Source organism: Anomaloglossus baeobatrachus, chromosome 9 (assembly GCF_048569485.1).
Source record: "Anomaloglossus baeobatrachus isolate aAnoBae1 chromosome 9, aAnoBae1.hap1, whole genome shotgun sequence".
In the NCBI taxonomy this organism is placed as follows: Eukaryota; Metazoa; Chordata; class Amphibia; order Anura; family Aromobatidae; genus Anomaloglossus; species Anomaloglossus baeobatrachus.
The window spans coordinates 59,620,677-59,633,691 of record NC_134361.1 but is presented as its reverse complement, the minus strand read 5'-3'; the positions used below and the strand labels follow the sequence as shown (position 1 = coordinate 59,633,691).

At 52.2% G+C, this 13,015-nt stretch overlaps 1 protein-coding gene across 2 annotated transcripts in view; it reads right to left on the bottom strand.

Annotated features, from left to right (window-relative positions):
- The window catches only part of HPRT1 (hypoxanthine phosphoribosyltransferase 1), a 93,323-nt gene that overhangs the window by 32,943 nt on the left and 47,365 nt on the right, over positions 1 to 13,015 (bottom strand). For both annotated transcript variants that reach the window (XM_075323732.1, XM_075323733.1), the window contains exon 8: positions 10,419 to 10,495. In XM_075323732.1, the coding sequence (XP_075179847.1) occupies positions 10,419 to 10,495 (77 nt within the window). The remainder of the gene's footprint in view (positions 1 to 10,418; positions 10,496 to 13,015) is intronic.

Below are 13,015 nucleotides of genomic sequence, written 5' to 3'. Positions count from 1 at the left end.
GCCAAGGACTCTCTGCGTTGGTGGCTTCTCCCCACCTCATTGTCACAGGGAAAGTCGTTCCTTCCCCCGTCCTGGGCAGTGGTCACGACGGATGCGAGCCTATCAGGGTGGGGAGCGGTGTTTCTCCACCACAGGGCTCAGGGGACGTGGACTCAGGAAGAGTCCACCCTGCAGATCAATGTTCTGGAAATCAGAGCAATCTATCTTGCCCTGCGAGCCTTCCAACAATGGCTGGAAGGCAAGCAGATTCGGATTCAGTCGGACAATTCCACGGCGGTGGCGTACATCAACCACCAAGGGGGAACACGCAGTCGCCAAGCTTTTCAAGAAGTCCAGCGGATTTTGACGTGGGTGGAAAGCAGAGCGTCCACCATATCCGCAGTTCACATCCCAGGCGTGGAAAACTGGGAAGCAGACTTTCTCAGTCGCCAGGGCATGGACGCAGGAGAATGGTCCCTTCACCCGGACGTGTTTCAGCAGATCTGTTGCCGCTGGGGGACGCCGGACGTCGATCTGATGGCGTCACGGCACAACAACAAGGTCCCAGTTTTCATGGCACGGTCTCACGATCACCGAGCGCTGGCGGCAGACGCCTTGGTTCAGGATTGGTCGCAATTCCGACTCCCCTATGTGTTCCCACCTCTAGCATTGTTACCCAGAGTTCTCCGGAAAATCAAGTCCGACTGCCATCGAGCCATACTCGTCGCTCCAGATTGGCCAAGAAGGTCGTGGTACCCGGATCTGTGGCATCTCACGGTAGGCCAACCGTGGACACTACCAAACCGTCCAGATTTGCTGTCTCAAGGGCCGTTTTTCCATCTGAATTCTGCGGCCCTGAACCTGACTGTGTGGCCATTGAGTCCTGGATCCTAGCGGCCTCAGGTTTATCTCATGAAGTTGTTGCCACAATGAGACAGGCTAGGAAACCATCCTCAGCTAAGATCTATCACAGGACGTGGAAGATATTCTTAGCGTGGTGCTTGGCTCAAGGGTTTTCTCCCTGGCCATTTGCATTGCCAATTTTTCTTTCCTTCCTGCAGTCTGGGTTGGAAAAAGGTTTGTCGCTTAGCTCGCTTAAGGGTCAAGTCTCCGCGCTATCCGTATTCTTTCAGAAGCGCTTGGCACGGCTTTCTAAAGTACGCACGTTTCTCCAAGGAGTTTGTCATATCGTTCCTCCTTACAAGCGGCCATTGGAACCCTGGGATCTGAACAAGGTTCTCATTGCTCTCCAAAAGCCGCCTTTCGAGCCTTTGAAAGAGGTTCCCCTTTCTCGGCTTTCACAAAAGGTAGTTTTTCTTGTGGCGGTCACGTCTCTTCGAAGAGTGTCCGAGCTAGCGGCGTTATCTTGCAAATCTCCCTTCCTGGTGTTTCACCAAGACAAGGTAGTACTGCGTCCAATTCCAGAGTTTTCTCCCAAGGTGGTTTCTTCCTTTCATCTCAATCAGGATATCACTTTGCCATCTTTGTGTCCGCATCCAGTTCACCAATTTGAAAAGGGTTTACATCTGTTGGACCTGGTGAGAGCACTCAGGATTTACATTTCTCGCACGGCGTCTCTACGCCGATCTGATGCGCTCTTTGTCCTAGTCGCTGGTCAGCATAAGGGATCGCAACCTTCCAAATCCACCCTGGCGCGGTGGATCAAGGAACCAATTCTTCACACATACCGTTCTGCTGGGCTTCCGATTCCATCTGGACTGAAGGCCCATTCTACCAGAGCCGTGGGTGCGTCCTGGGCATTGCGGCATCAGGCTACGGCTCAGCAAGTGTGCCAGGCGGCTACCTGGTCGAGTCTGCACACGTTTACCAAACACTATCAAGTGCATACCTACGCTTCGGCAGATGCCAGCCTAGGTAGACAGGTCCTTCAGGCGGCGGTGGCCCACCTGTAGGAAGAGGCTGTCTGACAGCCCGTTCATGTGGTATCTTTTTACCCACCCAGGGACTGCTTTTGGCCGTCCCACTGTCTGGGTCTCCCAATTAGGAGCGAAAAAGAAGAAGGGAATTTTGTTTACTTACCGTAAATTCCTTTTCTTCTAGCTCCAATTGGGAGACCCAGCACCCGCCCTATTTGTTCTTAGGGTTTCGTTTTTCGGGTGCACATGTTGTTCATGTTGTTTCTTAAGTTCTCCGATCTTGTTATCGGATTGAATTTGTTTTTGAAACTGTTATTGGCTTTCCTCCTTCTTGCTTTGGTACTAAAACTGAGGAATCCGTACTCCTACGGGAGGGTGTATAGCCAGAAGGGGAGGGGCCTTACACTTTTAAGTGTAGTTCTTTGTGCGGCCTCCAGAGGCAGTAGCTATACACCCACTGTCTGGGTCTCCCAATTGGAGCTAGAAGAAAAGGAATTTACGGTAAGTAAACAAAATTCCCTTCTCTCCTGCTGTGAAGCTGACTCCTCCGCTGGGGGAGCTGAGGGAGAAAGATCCAACATTCCATTGATGGACGCTATAGGATCATTCCTTATGGCGTCACCATCCGGTGTATCCGGATTGAGAGCGGTGTCAGGATCAAAGTCCTGATGAGCTACGTCTGCCTCATCATACAGAGAGCCTCCTGGGACCCCCCCCCCGGAGCACCGATTTTATTCCAAATGAGGGTGGCCAGGGAGCAATGATCCAGATTGCCCATGGCCTGTCCGGACTGCAAGTCTCTATCCCATTGCAACTCCATCCCTGTCCTTGGACAGGGTTGACAGGTGGTTCCTTTGGCCACGTCTAGTAGAGACCCCGGCTGACCAAGTGCTACAGGGGAGCATTGCACACAATGGGGTTCAGTGCCGTGGAACAGTATCACATGCAGCAAAAACAGCATCGAAAGCCTGTGTTGCTTATATGCTGCTGCCGGCTAGCCATCTAGGATATAGAGCCAAGAATGGCGACCGTACAGTGCAATGTATAGCATACAAGCATAAAGTACAAATGAACACTGCAGCACATGCAATACAAGCAGCATAGAAAGCCTGTGCCTTGGCACCCCTGCTTTTCTGCTGCTGTAGACTAGCCATCTAGGGGAATATAGCCCAGAATATCGACCATACAGTGCAATGTATAGCATACAAGCATAAGTACAAATGAACACTGCAACCCCTGCAATACAAGCAGCATAGAAAAAAACCTGTGCCTCAGCACCCTTGCTTTTCTGCTGCTGTAGTCTAGTCATTCTAGGCGAAAATAGCCCAGACTAGCGACCGTACAGTGCAGTGTATAGCATACAAGCATAAATACACATGAACACTTCAGTACATGCAATACAAGCAGCATAGAAAGCCTGTGCCTTAGCACCCCTGCTTTCCTGCTGCTGATGTGTCGCCATCTAAGAGGGCATATAGCCAAAAATAGCGACCTATGCAGTGTAAGCATAAAATACAAATGGACAACTGCGGTATTTAGTGGGGTCAGCACGTCAGGTGCCGCTTACCGCCCGCCTATAAGCGGGTGTGTGGTCGCCCTAGTCCTGTGCCTGGTTGCCCAGAGTCCGATCTCTCAGCTCGGACTGCAGGAATGGCTGCCGGCGTCCTTCTCCAGCTCGTGTGGGTAGGGGCGGGCCGTGGGCGTGCCCCCAAGTCAGAGCGGGAAACCGGCGTCCCACAGTGTCCAGTGAGAGGGCTGGAGCATGTAAATAAGGCTCCAGCCCTCGGCGCTGCTGATTGTACAGCGTCTCTCCCCTACCCTGATTGACAGGGTGGGGGCGGGAACGAAGCGGAGTTAGGCCGCAAAAGCCGGGGACTGGATTTATAAGCGCCGCCGCCGTAAAAGCGCGGTCGGCGCTAAGTCCCCGGCGCACTACAAGTCCCAGCCGCGCCGCCGCTCCCGGAGCGTCCGGCGCGGTAGTTCCCAATACATAAAGTCACTCAGCTAGGCTGCAGTGACTGTAACCCTTTACTGTCCCCGGCGCACTAGCACACCCAGCAAGTCTGGAGTGTGCTGTGCCTGTGTGTACGGGGACACAGAGTACCTGAATGGTGCAGGGCCATGTCCCTGAACGGTACCCAGCTCCGTATCCAGCAGGTTCAATGGGTCTGTGGATGGAGCCCGGCCTCAGGGCTTTGGGGCCGGTAAGATCCCACTTCCTCAGAGCCCCTCAGGGGGATGGGGAAGGAAAACAGCATGTGGGCTCCAGCCGCCGTACCAGCAATAGGTACCTCAACCTTACAAACCACAAGCGGGGTGAGAAGGGAGCATGCTGGGGGCCCTATATGGGCCCTCTTTTCTTCCATCCGATATAGTCAGCAGCTACTGCTGACTAAACAGTGGAGCTATGCGTGGATGTCTGACCTCCTTCGCACAAAGCAGAAAACTGGTGAGCCAGTGATCCCACTGGGGGTGTATAGCCAGAAGGGGAGGGGCCTTACACTTTTTAGTGTAATGCTTTGTGTGGCCTCCGGAGGCAGTAGCTATACACCAATCGTCTGGGTCTCCCAATGGAGCGCCGAAGAAAAGGAATTTACGGTAAGTAACAAAATTCCCTTCTTCTTCGGCGCTCTATTGGGAGACCCAGACGATTGGGACGTCCAAAAGCTGTCCCTGGGTGGGTAACAAAATACCTCATGTTAGAGCTGCAAGACAGCCCTCCTCTACGAGGAGGCCACTGCCGCCTGCAGGACTCTTCTACCTAGGCTGGCGTCCGCCGAAGCATAGGTATGCACCTGATAATGTTTGGTGAAAGTGTGCAAACTCGACCAGGTAGCTGCCTGGCACACTTGTTGAGCCGAAGCCTGGTGTCGTAATGCCCAGGACGCACCCACGGCTCTGGTTGAATGGGCCTACAGCCCTGAAGGAACCGGAAGCCCCGCAGAACGGTAGGCTTCCAGAATTGGTTCTTTGATCCATCGAGCCAGGGTGGCTTTAGAAGCCTGCGACCCCTTGCGCTGGCCAGCGACAAGGACAAAGAGTGCATCAGAGCGGCGCAGGGGCGCCGTGCGGGAAATGTAGATTCTGAGTGCTCTCACCAGATCTAACAAATGTAAATCCTTTTCATACCAGTGAACCGGATGAGGACAAAAAGGAAGGTAAGGAGATATCCTGATTAATATGAAACGAGGATACTACCTTAGGGAGAAACTCCTGAATGGGGCGCAGCACTACCTTGTCCTGGTGGACCACCAGGAAGGGAGCCTTGGATGACAGCGCTGCTAGCTCAGACACTCTCCGAAGAGACGTGATCGCTACCAGAAAGGCCACTTTCTGTGATAGTCGAGAGAGTGAAACATCCGTCAGAGACTCGAAAGGCGGCTTCTGGAGAGCAACTAGTACCCTGTTCAGATCCCATGGATCTAACGGCCGCTCGTACGGGGGGACGATATGACAGACCCCCCGCAGGAACGTGCGTACCTGCGGACGTCGTGCTAGACGCTTCTGAAAAAACACCAATAGCGCCGAGACTTGCCCTTTAAGGGAGCCGAGCGACAAGCCCTTTTCCAACCCAGATTGCAGGAAGGAAAGAAAAGTAGGCAATGCCAATGGCCAGGGGGACACTCCTTGTACAGAGCACCATTAAAAGAAAATCTTCCACTTCCGTGGTAGATCTTAGCAGACGTGGGCTTCATAGCCTGTCTCATGGTGGCAACGACCCCTTGGGATAATCCTGAGGACACTAGGATCTAGGACGCAATGGCCACACAGTAGGTTCAGGGCCGTAGAATTCAGATGGAAAAACGGCCCTTGGGACAGTAAGTCTGGCCGGTCTGGTAGTGCCCACGGTTGACCGACCGTGAGATGCCTGTCGCCAGAGCTCTTTGATCGTCATGAAAACCGGGAACTTGCTGTTGTGCCGATTCGTGAAACCCGTCCGGGTGCAGAGACCATTCTCCTGCGTCCACGCTCTGGTGACTGAGGAAGTCTGCTTCCCAGTTTTCTACGCCCGGGATGTGAACTGCGGATATGGTGTATGCTCTGTCTTCCACCCCTAGCAGAATCCGGCGGACTTCCTGGGAGGCTCGCCGACTGCGTAGTCCGCCTTGGTGGTTGATGTATGCCACCGCTGTGGATTGTCCGACTGAATTCGGATCTGTTTGCCTTCCAGCCACTGCAGGAAGTCTTGCAGGGCAATATACACTGCCCAGAGCTCCAGACAATTGATCTGAAGAGTGGACTCCTCTGAAGAGAGTCCTTGATCGTCTGAGAAAGGGGAACGTTCGTAGGGACATCGACTTCCCCTCCCATTAGCGAAGAATGTTCTATTGAAGTGGACGCAGATGAAACTGCGTGAAAGGGACTGCCTCTGGATGAGGTGTCTCCTTGAAGGAGAGACTGCACCCCCGTCTGTAATGACCGCTGTTTGTCCAGTGGAAGCTTCACCATCGCTGAGAGAGTGTGAAACCCCAAGCTAATATATGCCAGCGATTGGGTTTAACTTTGAAAAGTTGAGGACCCACCCGAAACTCTGGGAAGTCTCCAGCGCCATATTCAGGGTGTGTTGGCATGCCTCTTAAAAGAGTGCCTTGACAAGTAGATGGTCTAAGTAAGGGATCACAGGGTGACCCTGAGAGTGCGGGAGTGGTCCCACTGCTGCCATGAACTTGGTGAAAACCCGTGGGGCTGTCGCCAGACCGAAGGGTAGGGCTACGAACCGAAGATGCTCGTCTTTAATAACGAATCGTAGCAAACGCCGGTGCTCTGGAGCAATCGGCACGTGGAGATAAGCATCCTGATGTCTATTGATGCTAGGAAATCTCCTTGAGACATTGAGGCAATGACGGAGCGGAGGGATTCCATCCGGAACCGCCTGGTTTTCACGTGCTCGTTGAGCAGTTTAAGGTCCAGAACGGAACGGAAGGAGTCGTCCTATTTTGTCACCCCGACCAGATCGGGGTAAAAAGTGTCTCTTGTTCCTGAGGAGGAACCGGGATTACGACTCCTACTGCCTGCAGAAGAGCCTCGGCTCGGCCGGTGAGGAAGTTTTTGCGACAAACTGTCTCTCACCCACCGGCCATTGACCTGTGGCAGTTAAATGTCGCTAAAGCGGGGGAGTCTGCCACCGACCGCGGACGCGGAGAGAGAGGGCTGAAAGTCATGAGGAAACCGCCTTGGTAGCGGTTCCTCCGGCTGCCTTCTCCGGGCGCGATTGAGCCCGCCAGGAACCTGCGCCCCTCTGAGCCTTTTGAGTCCTGTTGGACGAGGGCAATTGGGACGTGCCCGAGCCTGGGAAGGACCGAAACCTCGACTGTCCCTTCTCCTGATGGGTCTTGTTTGATAGCTGGGGTAAGGAAGAATCCGTACCCTTGGACAGTTGAATGATTTAATCCAACCGCTCACGAAACAGTCTGTCACCAGATAAAGGCAATCTGGTTAAGCACTTTTGTGGAAGCAGCATCTGCTCCAATCCCTTAACACTAGGAGCGTAACAACACGGAGTTGGCGGACGCCACTGACGTACGGCTCGTAGAGTCCAGGACAGCATAAACAGCTTGAGTCGCAATGCCGACATTGCGAGGTTAAGGACGCTACTTCGGCCCAGATGTACATGTGACCGCGTCCCTCTGCGCAATACTAGCTGAAATAGCTTGGAGTGCCTCTATGGCTGCGAATGCCGGGGCAACCGACCCGCCGATAGCTTCATAGACAGATTTCAACCAGAGGGCTATCTGTCTGTCAATGGCATCTTTAAGTGAAGTCCCATCTTCCACTGCAACTATAGATCTAGCCGCAAGTCTGGAGATTAGGGGATCCACCCTTGGAGCGCTTGAGCACGTCAGGGGGGAAGAGACAACGCGTATCCTCAATACGGTTGGAGAAACGCTTATCGGGATAAGCGTGGTGTTCCTGGACTGCTTCTCTGGAGTCAGAGTGACCAGAAAAGTACTCAATATACGCTTGAGATACCGAAATAGGTATTTCTTCTGCTGTGAAGCTGACCCCTCCACTGGAGGAGTTGAGGGAGAAATACCCAACCTTCCATTGATGGACGCTATAAGATTATTCACTATAGCGTCACCATCCGGTGTATCCGGATTGAGAGCGGACTCAGGATCAGAGTCCTGAACAGCTACGTCTGCCTCATCATACAGAGAGTACTGTGATGAAGTCGAGGGCCGTTCTTAGGGAGCTCGCTTAGGCCGTCTGGGACTGTCGTCCGTGTCAGAGCCTGCACCCTGGGATGCATGGGACCGTCCTGGAGCCATGATTTGTTTCGAAATCAGGGTGGCCAGGGGCATTGAATCAACATTGCCCAAGGTCTGTCTGGACTGCAAAGTCTGTAAGATGTTAGTCATAGTCACAGACAATATATCAGCGGAAACTGCAACTCCGTCCCTGTCCCTGGACAGGGATCACAGGTGGTTCTTTTGGCCACCTGTAGCAGAGACCCCGTTGAGTAATTGCACACTGGGGGTCCTGGAACAGTATCGCATGCAGTACAAGCAGCATAGAAAGCCTGTGCCTTGGCACCCATGCTTTTTTTTTTTTTTGTTGCTGTCTAGGAGCATTAGCCAAGAATAGCGACCGTACAGTGCAATGTATAGCATACAAGCATGAAGTACAATAAACACTTCAGCACATGCAGTACAAGGAGCATAGAAAGCCTGTGCCTTGGCACCTTTGCTTTTCTGCTGCCGTTGTCTAGTCATCAAGGAGCATTAGCCAAGAAAAGCGACATACAGTGAATGTATAGCATACAAGCATGAAAATAACCACTGCAGCACATGCAATCCAAGCAGCATTGAAAGCTTGTGCCTTAGCACCCTTGCTTTTCTGCTGCTGTTGTCTAGTCATCAAGGAGCATTAGCCAAGAATAGCGACATGCAGTGAATGTACAAGCATGAAAATAAACTCTGCAGTACATGCAATCCAAGCAGCATTGAAAGCTTGTGCCTTAGCACCATTGCTGTTTGCTGCCGCTGTCTAGCCATCTAGGCGGGTAGACAGCCAAGAATAGCCCTTACAGTGCAATGTAAAGCATACAAGCATAAAGGACACATGACACTGCAGCACATGCAAGACAAGCAGCATATAGAGTCTGTGCTTTAGCACCCCTGATCTTTTGCTGCTGTTTCTAGGTCTGCATCCTGAATAGCGACCGTACAAAAGTACAACAGGACACTTCGGCATTAGTGGGTCAGCACTTTGTAAGGCCCCTCCATAGTTGCCGCTTACCGCCCGCACAAAGCGGGTGTGTGGCGCCGGAATCCTGTGCTGGTAGCTCAGCGCTTGTCTCCGTTTTCCCGCTCTGCGTGCCGGAATGGCTGCCGGCGTCCAGAGGAGAGGGGCGGGCCGAGGGCGTGCCCGAGACCAAGAGCGGGAACCCGGCGCCCACTGTGTCTAGTGAAGGGGGCTGGAGATGCAAATAAGGCTCCAGCCCTCGGCGCTGCTATAGAACAGCGTCTCTCCCTTTCCCTGAGTGACAGGGAGGGGGCGGGAACGAAGCGGCGCTAGGCCGCAAAAGCCGGGGACTAAAGTTAGAAGCGCCGCCGCCGTAAAAGCGCGGTCGGCGCGTCCCCGGAGCACTACAAGTCGCAGCTGCGCCGCCGCTCCAGGGGCGGTCGTCGCGGCGGTCCCCACACGTAAAGTCCCCCAGTAATCTGCAGGGACTATAAGCCCAGCGCACAGCGCTACAGTCCCCGGCGCACTAGCACACCCAGCAAGCCTGGAGTGTGCGTGGCCTGCCATACGGGGACACAGAGTACCTGAAAGTTGCAGGGCCTTGTCCCTGAACGGCACTCCCGCTCCACATCCAGCAGGTTCTATGGGTCTGTGGATGGAGCCCGGCCTCAGGGCTTGGTGGCCGGAAAGATCCCACTTCCTCAGAGCCCCTCAGGGGGATGGGGAAGGAAAAACAGCATGTGGGCTCCAGCCTCCGTACCAGCAATAGGTACCTCAACCTTACAAACCACAAGTGGGGTGAGAAGGGAGCATGCTGGGGGCCCTAGTATGGGCCCTCTTTTCTTCCATCCGATAGAGTCAGCAGCTACTGCTGACTAAACAGTGGAGCTTATGCATGGATGTGTGCCTCCTTCGCACAAAGCTTGAAAACTGAGCAGCCCGTGATCCCACGGGGGGTGTATAGCCAGAAGGGGAGGGGCCTTACACTTTTTAGTGTAATGCTTTGTGTGGCCTCCGGAGGCAGTAGCTATACACCCCAATCGTCTGGGTCTCCCAATAGAGCGCCGAAGAAATACAGTGTTATACAGGACCGCAGTCCGCGCTGGAAAAGGGAAAGGTGTAATGTACATAAAGAACATGTATGACAGGTCTCCTGATACTGTGATTAATGTAGAGCAAGTCTAGGAAAGAATTACAAAATCTGCTCCAGTATCTCCAGTGCATGTTCCAAATGCTGCTCATTATGGCACTGAACACCAGCCACGGACCATCTTGGCTTGCAAAATGCTGATAGTTAGCACTTCTCCACAGAGGTAAGCAAATATCACTGGCTAGTCACTGAGGGTGGATACATTGTGAAAAGTGTAAAATACTTACGTTCAAGTCTCTAAAGTATTCATTGTAGTCTAATGCGTATCCCACAACAAACTTGTCTGGCACTTCAAAACCTACAACTGGAAAGTCACATGAGAAAACAATGGTTTAAATAACTGAGGAACAGGTACAAAAAATAAAAACTAAATACAGTAGATCAAACATATCTATCTACATATAGTATATACAGACACACACACGAGCATAATTCTCCTGGCCTGTTTGATTATGACGATAACAAACTAAGTTGTTTTGTGTTGTTTTTTTTTTTTTTTAACATGGTGAAATAAAACAGGGAAACATACATACACACACATATATACATACATACACATATATATATATATATATATATATATATATATATATATAATGAGACATATGTGTGTGTAAATATTATCTACACACATAATGTGTATTAACCTGTTTTATTTCACCATGTTAAAAAAAAACAAAAAAAAAACAACAACTTCGTTTGGTATCGTCATAGTCATACATTATACTCCTCTCCCCCCAGGACTACTCCTCCTATTATCCTCCTCTCCCCCCCCAGGACTACTCCTATTATCCTCCTCTCCCCCCAGGACTACTCCTCCTATTATCCTCCTCTCCCCCCATCACTACTCACTCTATTATCCTCCTCTCCCCCCAGGACTACTCCTCCCATTATCCTCCTCTCCCCCCAGGACTACTATTATCCTCCTCTCCCCCCAGGACTACTCCTATTATCCTCCTCTCCCCCCAGGAATACTACTCCTATTATCCTCCTCTTCTCCCAGGACTACTCCTCCTGTTATACTCCTCTCCCCCCAGGACTACTCCCCCTATTAATCCTCCTCTTCCCCCAGGACTACTCCCCCTATTAATCCTCCTCTTCCCCCAGGACTACCCCCCCATTATCCTTCTCTTCTCCCAGGACTACTCCCTCTATTATCCTCCCCTCACCCTAGGACTACTCCACCTTTTATACTCCTCTCCCCCCAGGACGACTACTCCCATTATACTCCTCTCTCACCAGGACTACTCCTATTATACTCCTCACCTCCAGGACTACTCCTCCTATTATACTCCTCACCTCCAGGACTACTACTCCTATTATACTACTCTCTCCCCAGGACTACTCTTCCCATTATACTCCTCTCTCCCCAAGACTCCTCCTCCTATTACAGTCCTCCTATTATAGTCCTCTCTGAGAGGTGCGCAGAATGGGGGGGGGGGATGAAGCACGATAGGGGGTGCGCACCTCCCCCCCAAAAAACACACACACCGCCACACACGCACCGCACAACACACCACACACACACTGGGAACCACAAACACCGCCCAACAGACACACAGACACCGCGGCACACACACACAACACCCAACACACAAACACCGCGGCACACACCGCGCAACACATACAAACTGCACAAAACATACCTACCCCAAAACACACACACCCCCACACAAACCGCGCAACACACACAGCACCACAACATTAACACAACGCTGCAGACACACAGTGCTCCACAAACAACGCAACACACAAACACCGCTCTCACACACCCCCCACACCCAGACAACACCCAGAACATTCACAGCTCCCTACACAAACACTTGGCAACTAAACACAACATTATAATATACAGTATTTTTCGGACTATAAGATGCACTTTTTTTCCCCCCAAATGTTGGGGGAAAGTGGGGGGTTTGTCTTATGGTCTGAATATAGGGCTGTGGGGAATGAGGGTGCTGCGGTGGAGCGGGTCATCGGGGGCATGAGCAGGCTGTGGCAGCGCCTGCCGTGAACACGTGGACCCGCTCATTTAATATGCACGCCCATCCTCCCGACCATCATCTCTCAGCGCTGAAGCAGGCACTGACAGGTGGGCGGGGTGATGGGCGAGGGATAAACAGCCGGCCCGCATGATCACCCCTGGCAACTGCAGCCTGGAGTGATCATGTGCGGCTGTATTCACTGCCCCCCGCACATCATCATCAGTGCGGGGGGCAGTGAATAAGTACACATTACTCACCGTTCCTCTGCAGCACCACGATCTCCTCCTGTCTGTGCTGGTCAGCTGACTTGCGTGGAGACTAGCGGCGCGCACAGCGATGACGTCATCACTGTGCGCACGTGTCCACACGCAGCCGCCGGCACAGACCAGAGGACATCGCGATGCTGCAGGGGAACGGGGACGGCTCCACTCAGCGGCGCTGCCGCTGACATAGACGGTAAGAGGAGCAGGGAGTGAGGTGAGGTAAGGTGAGTATGAACGTTTATTTTTTTTTATGTGCCACAGGATGCGGCCATACACCAGGATGATGGGGGTATATGAGCAGGATAGGGGTATATTATGAGCAGCATGGGGAGTATATGAGCAGGCTGGGGAGTATATGAGCAGCATGGGGAGTATATGAGCAGGACATTACCCCATAACCGTGTCAGCAGCAGTTCCTCGCCCCATAAGTGTGTCATGACCACATTTTTTGCTTAAAATTTTATTTTCCTATTTTCCTCCTCAAAAACTAGGGTGCATCTTATGGTCTGGTGTGTCTTATTTTAAAATACCCGATGCGTTAGAATCGGGCCACCATCTAGTGTATATATATATATA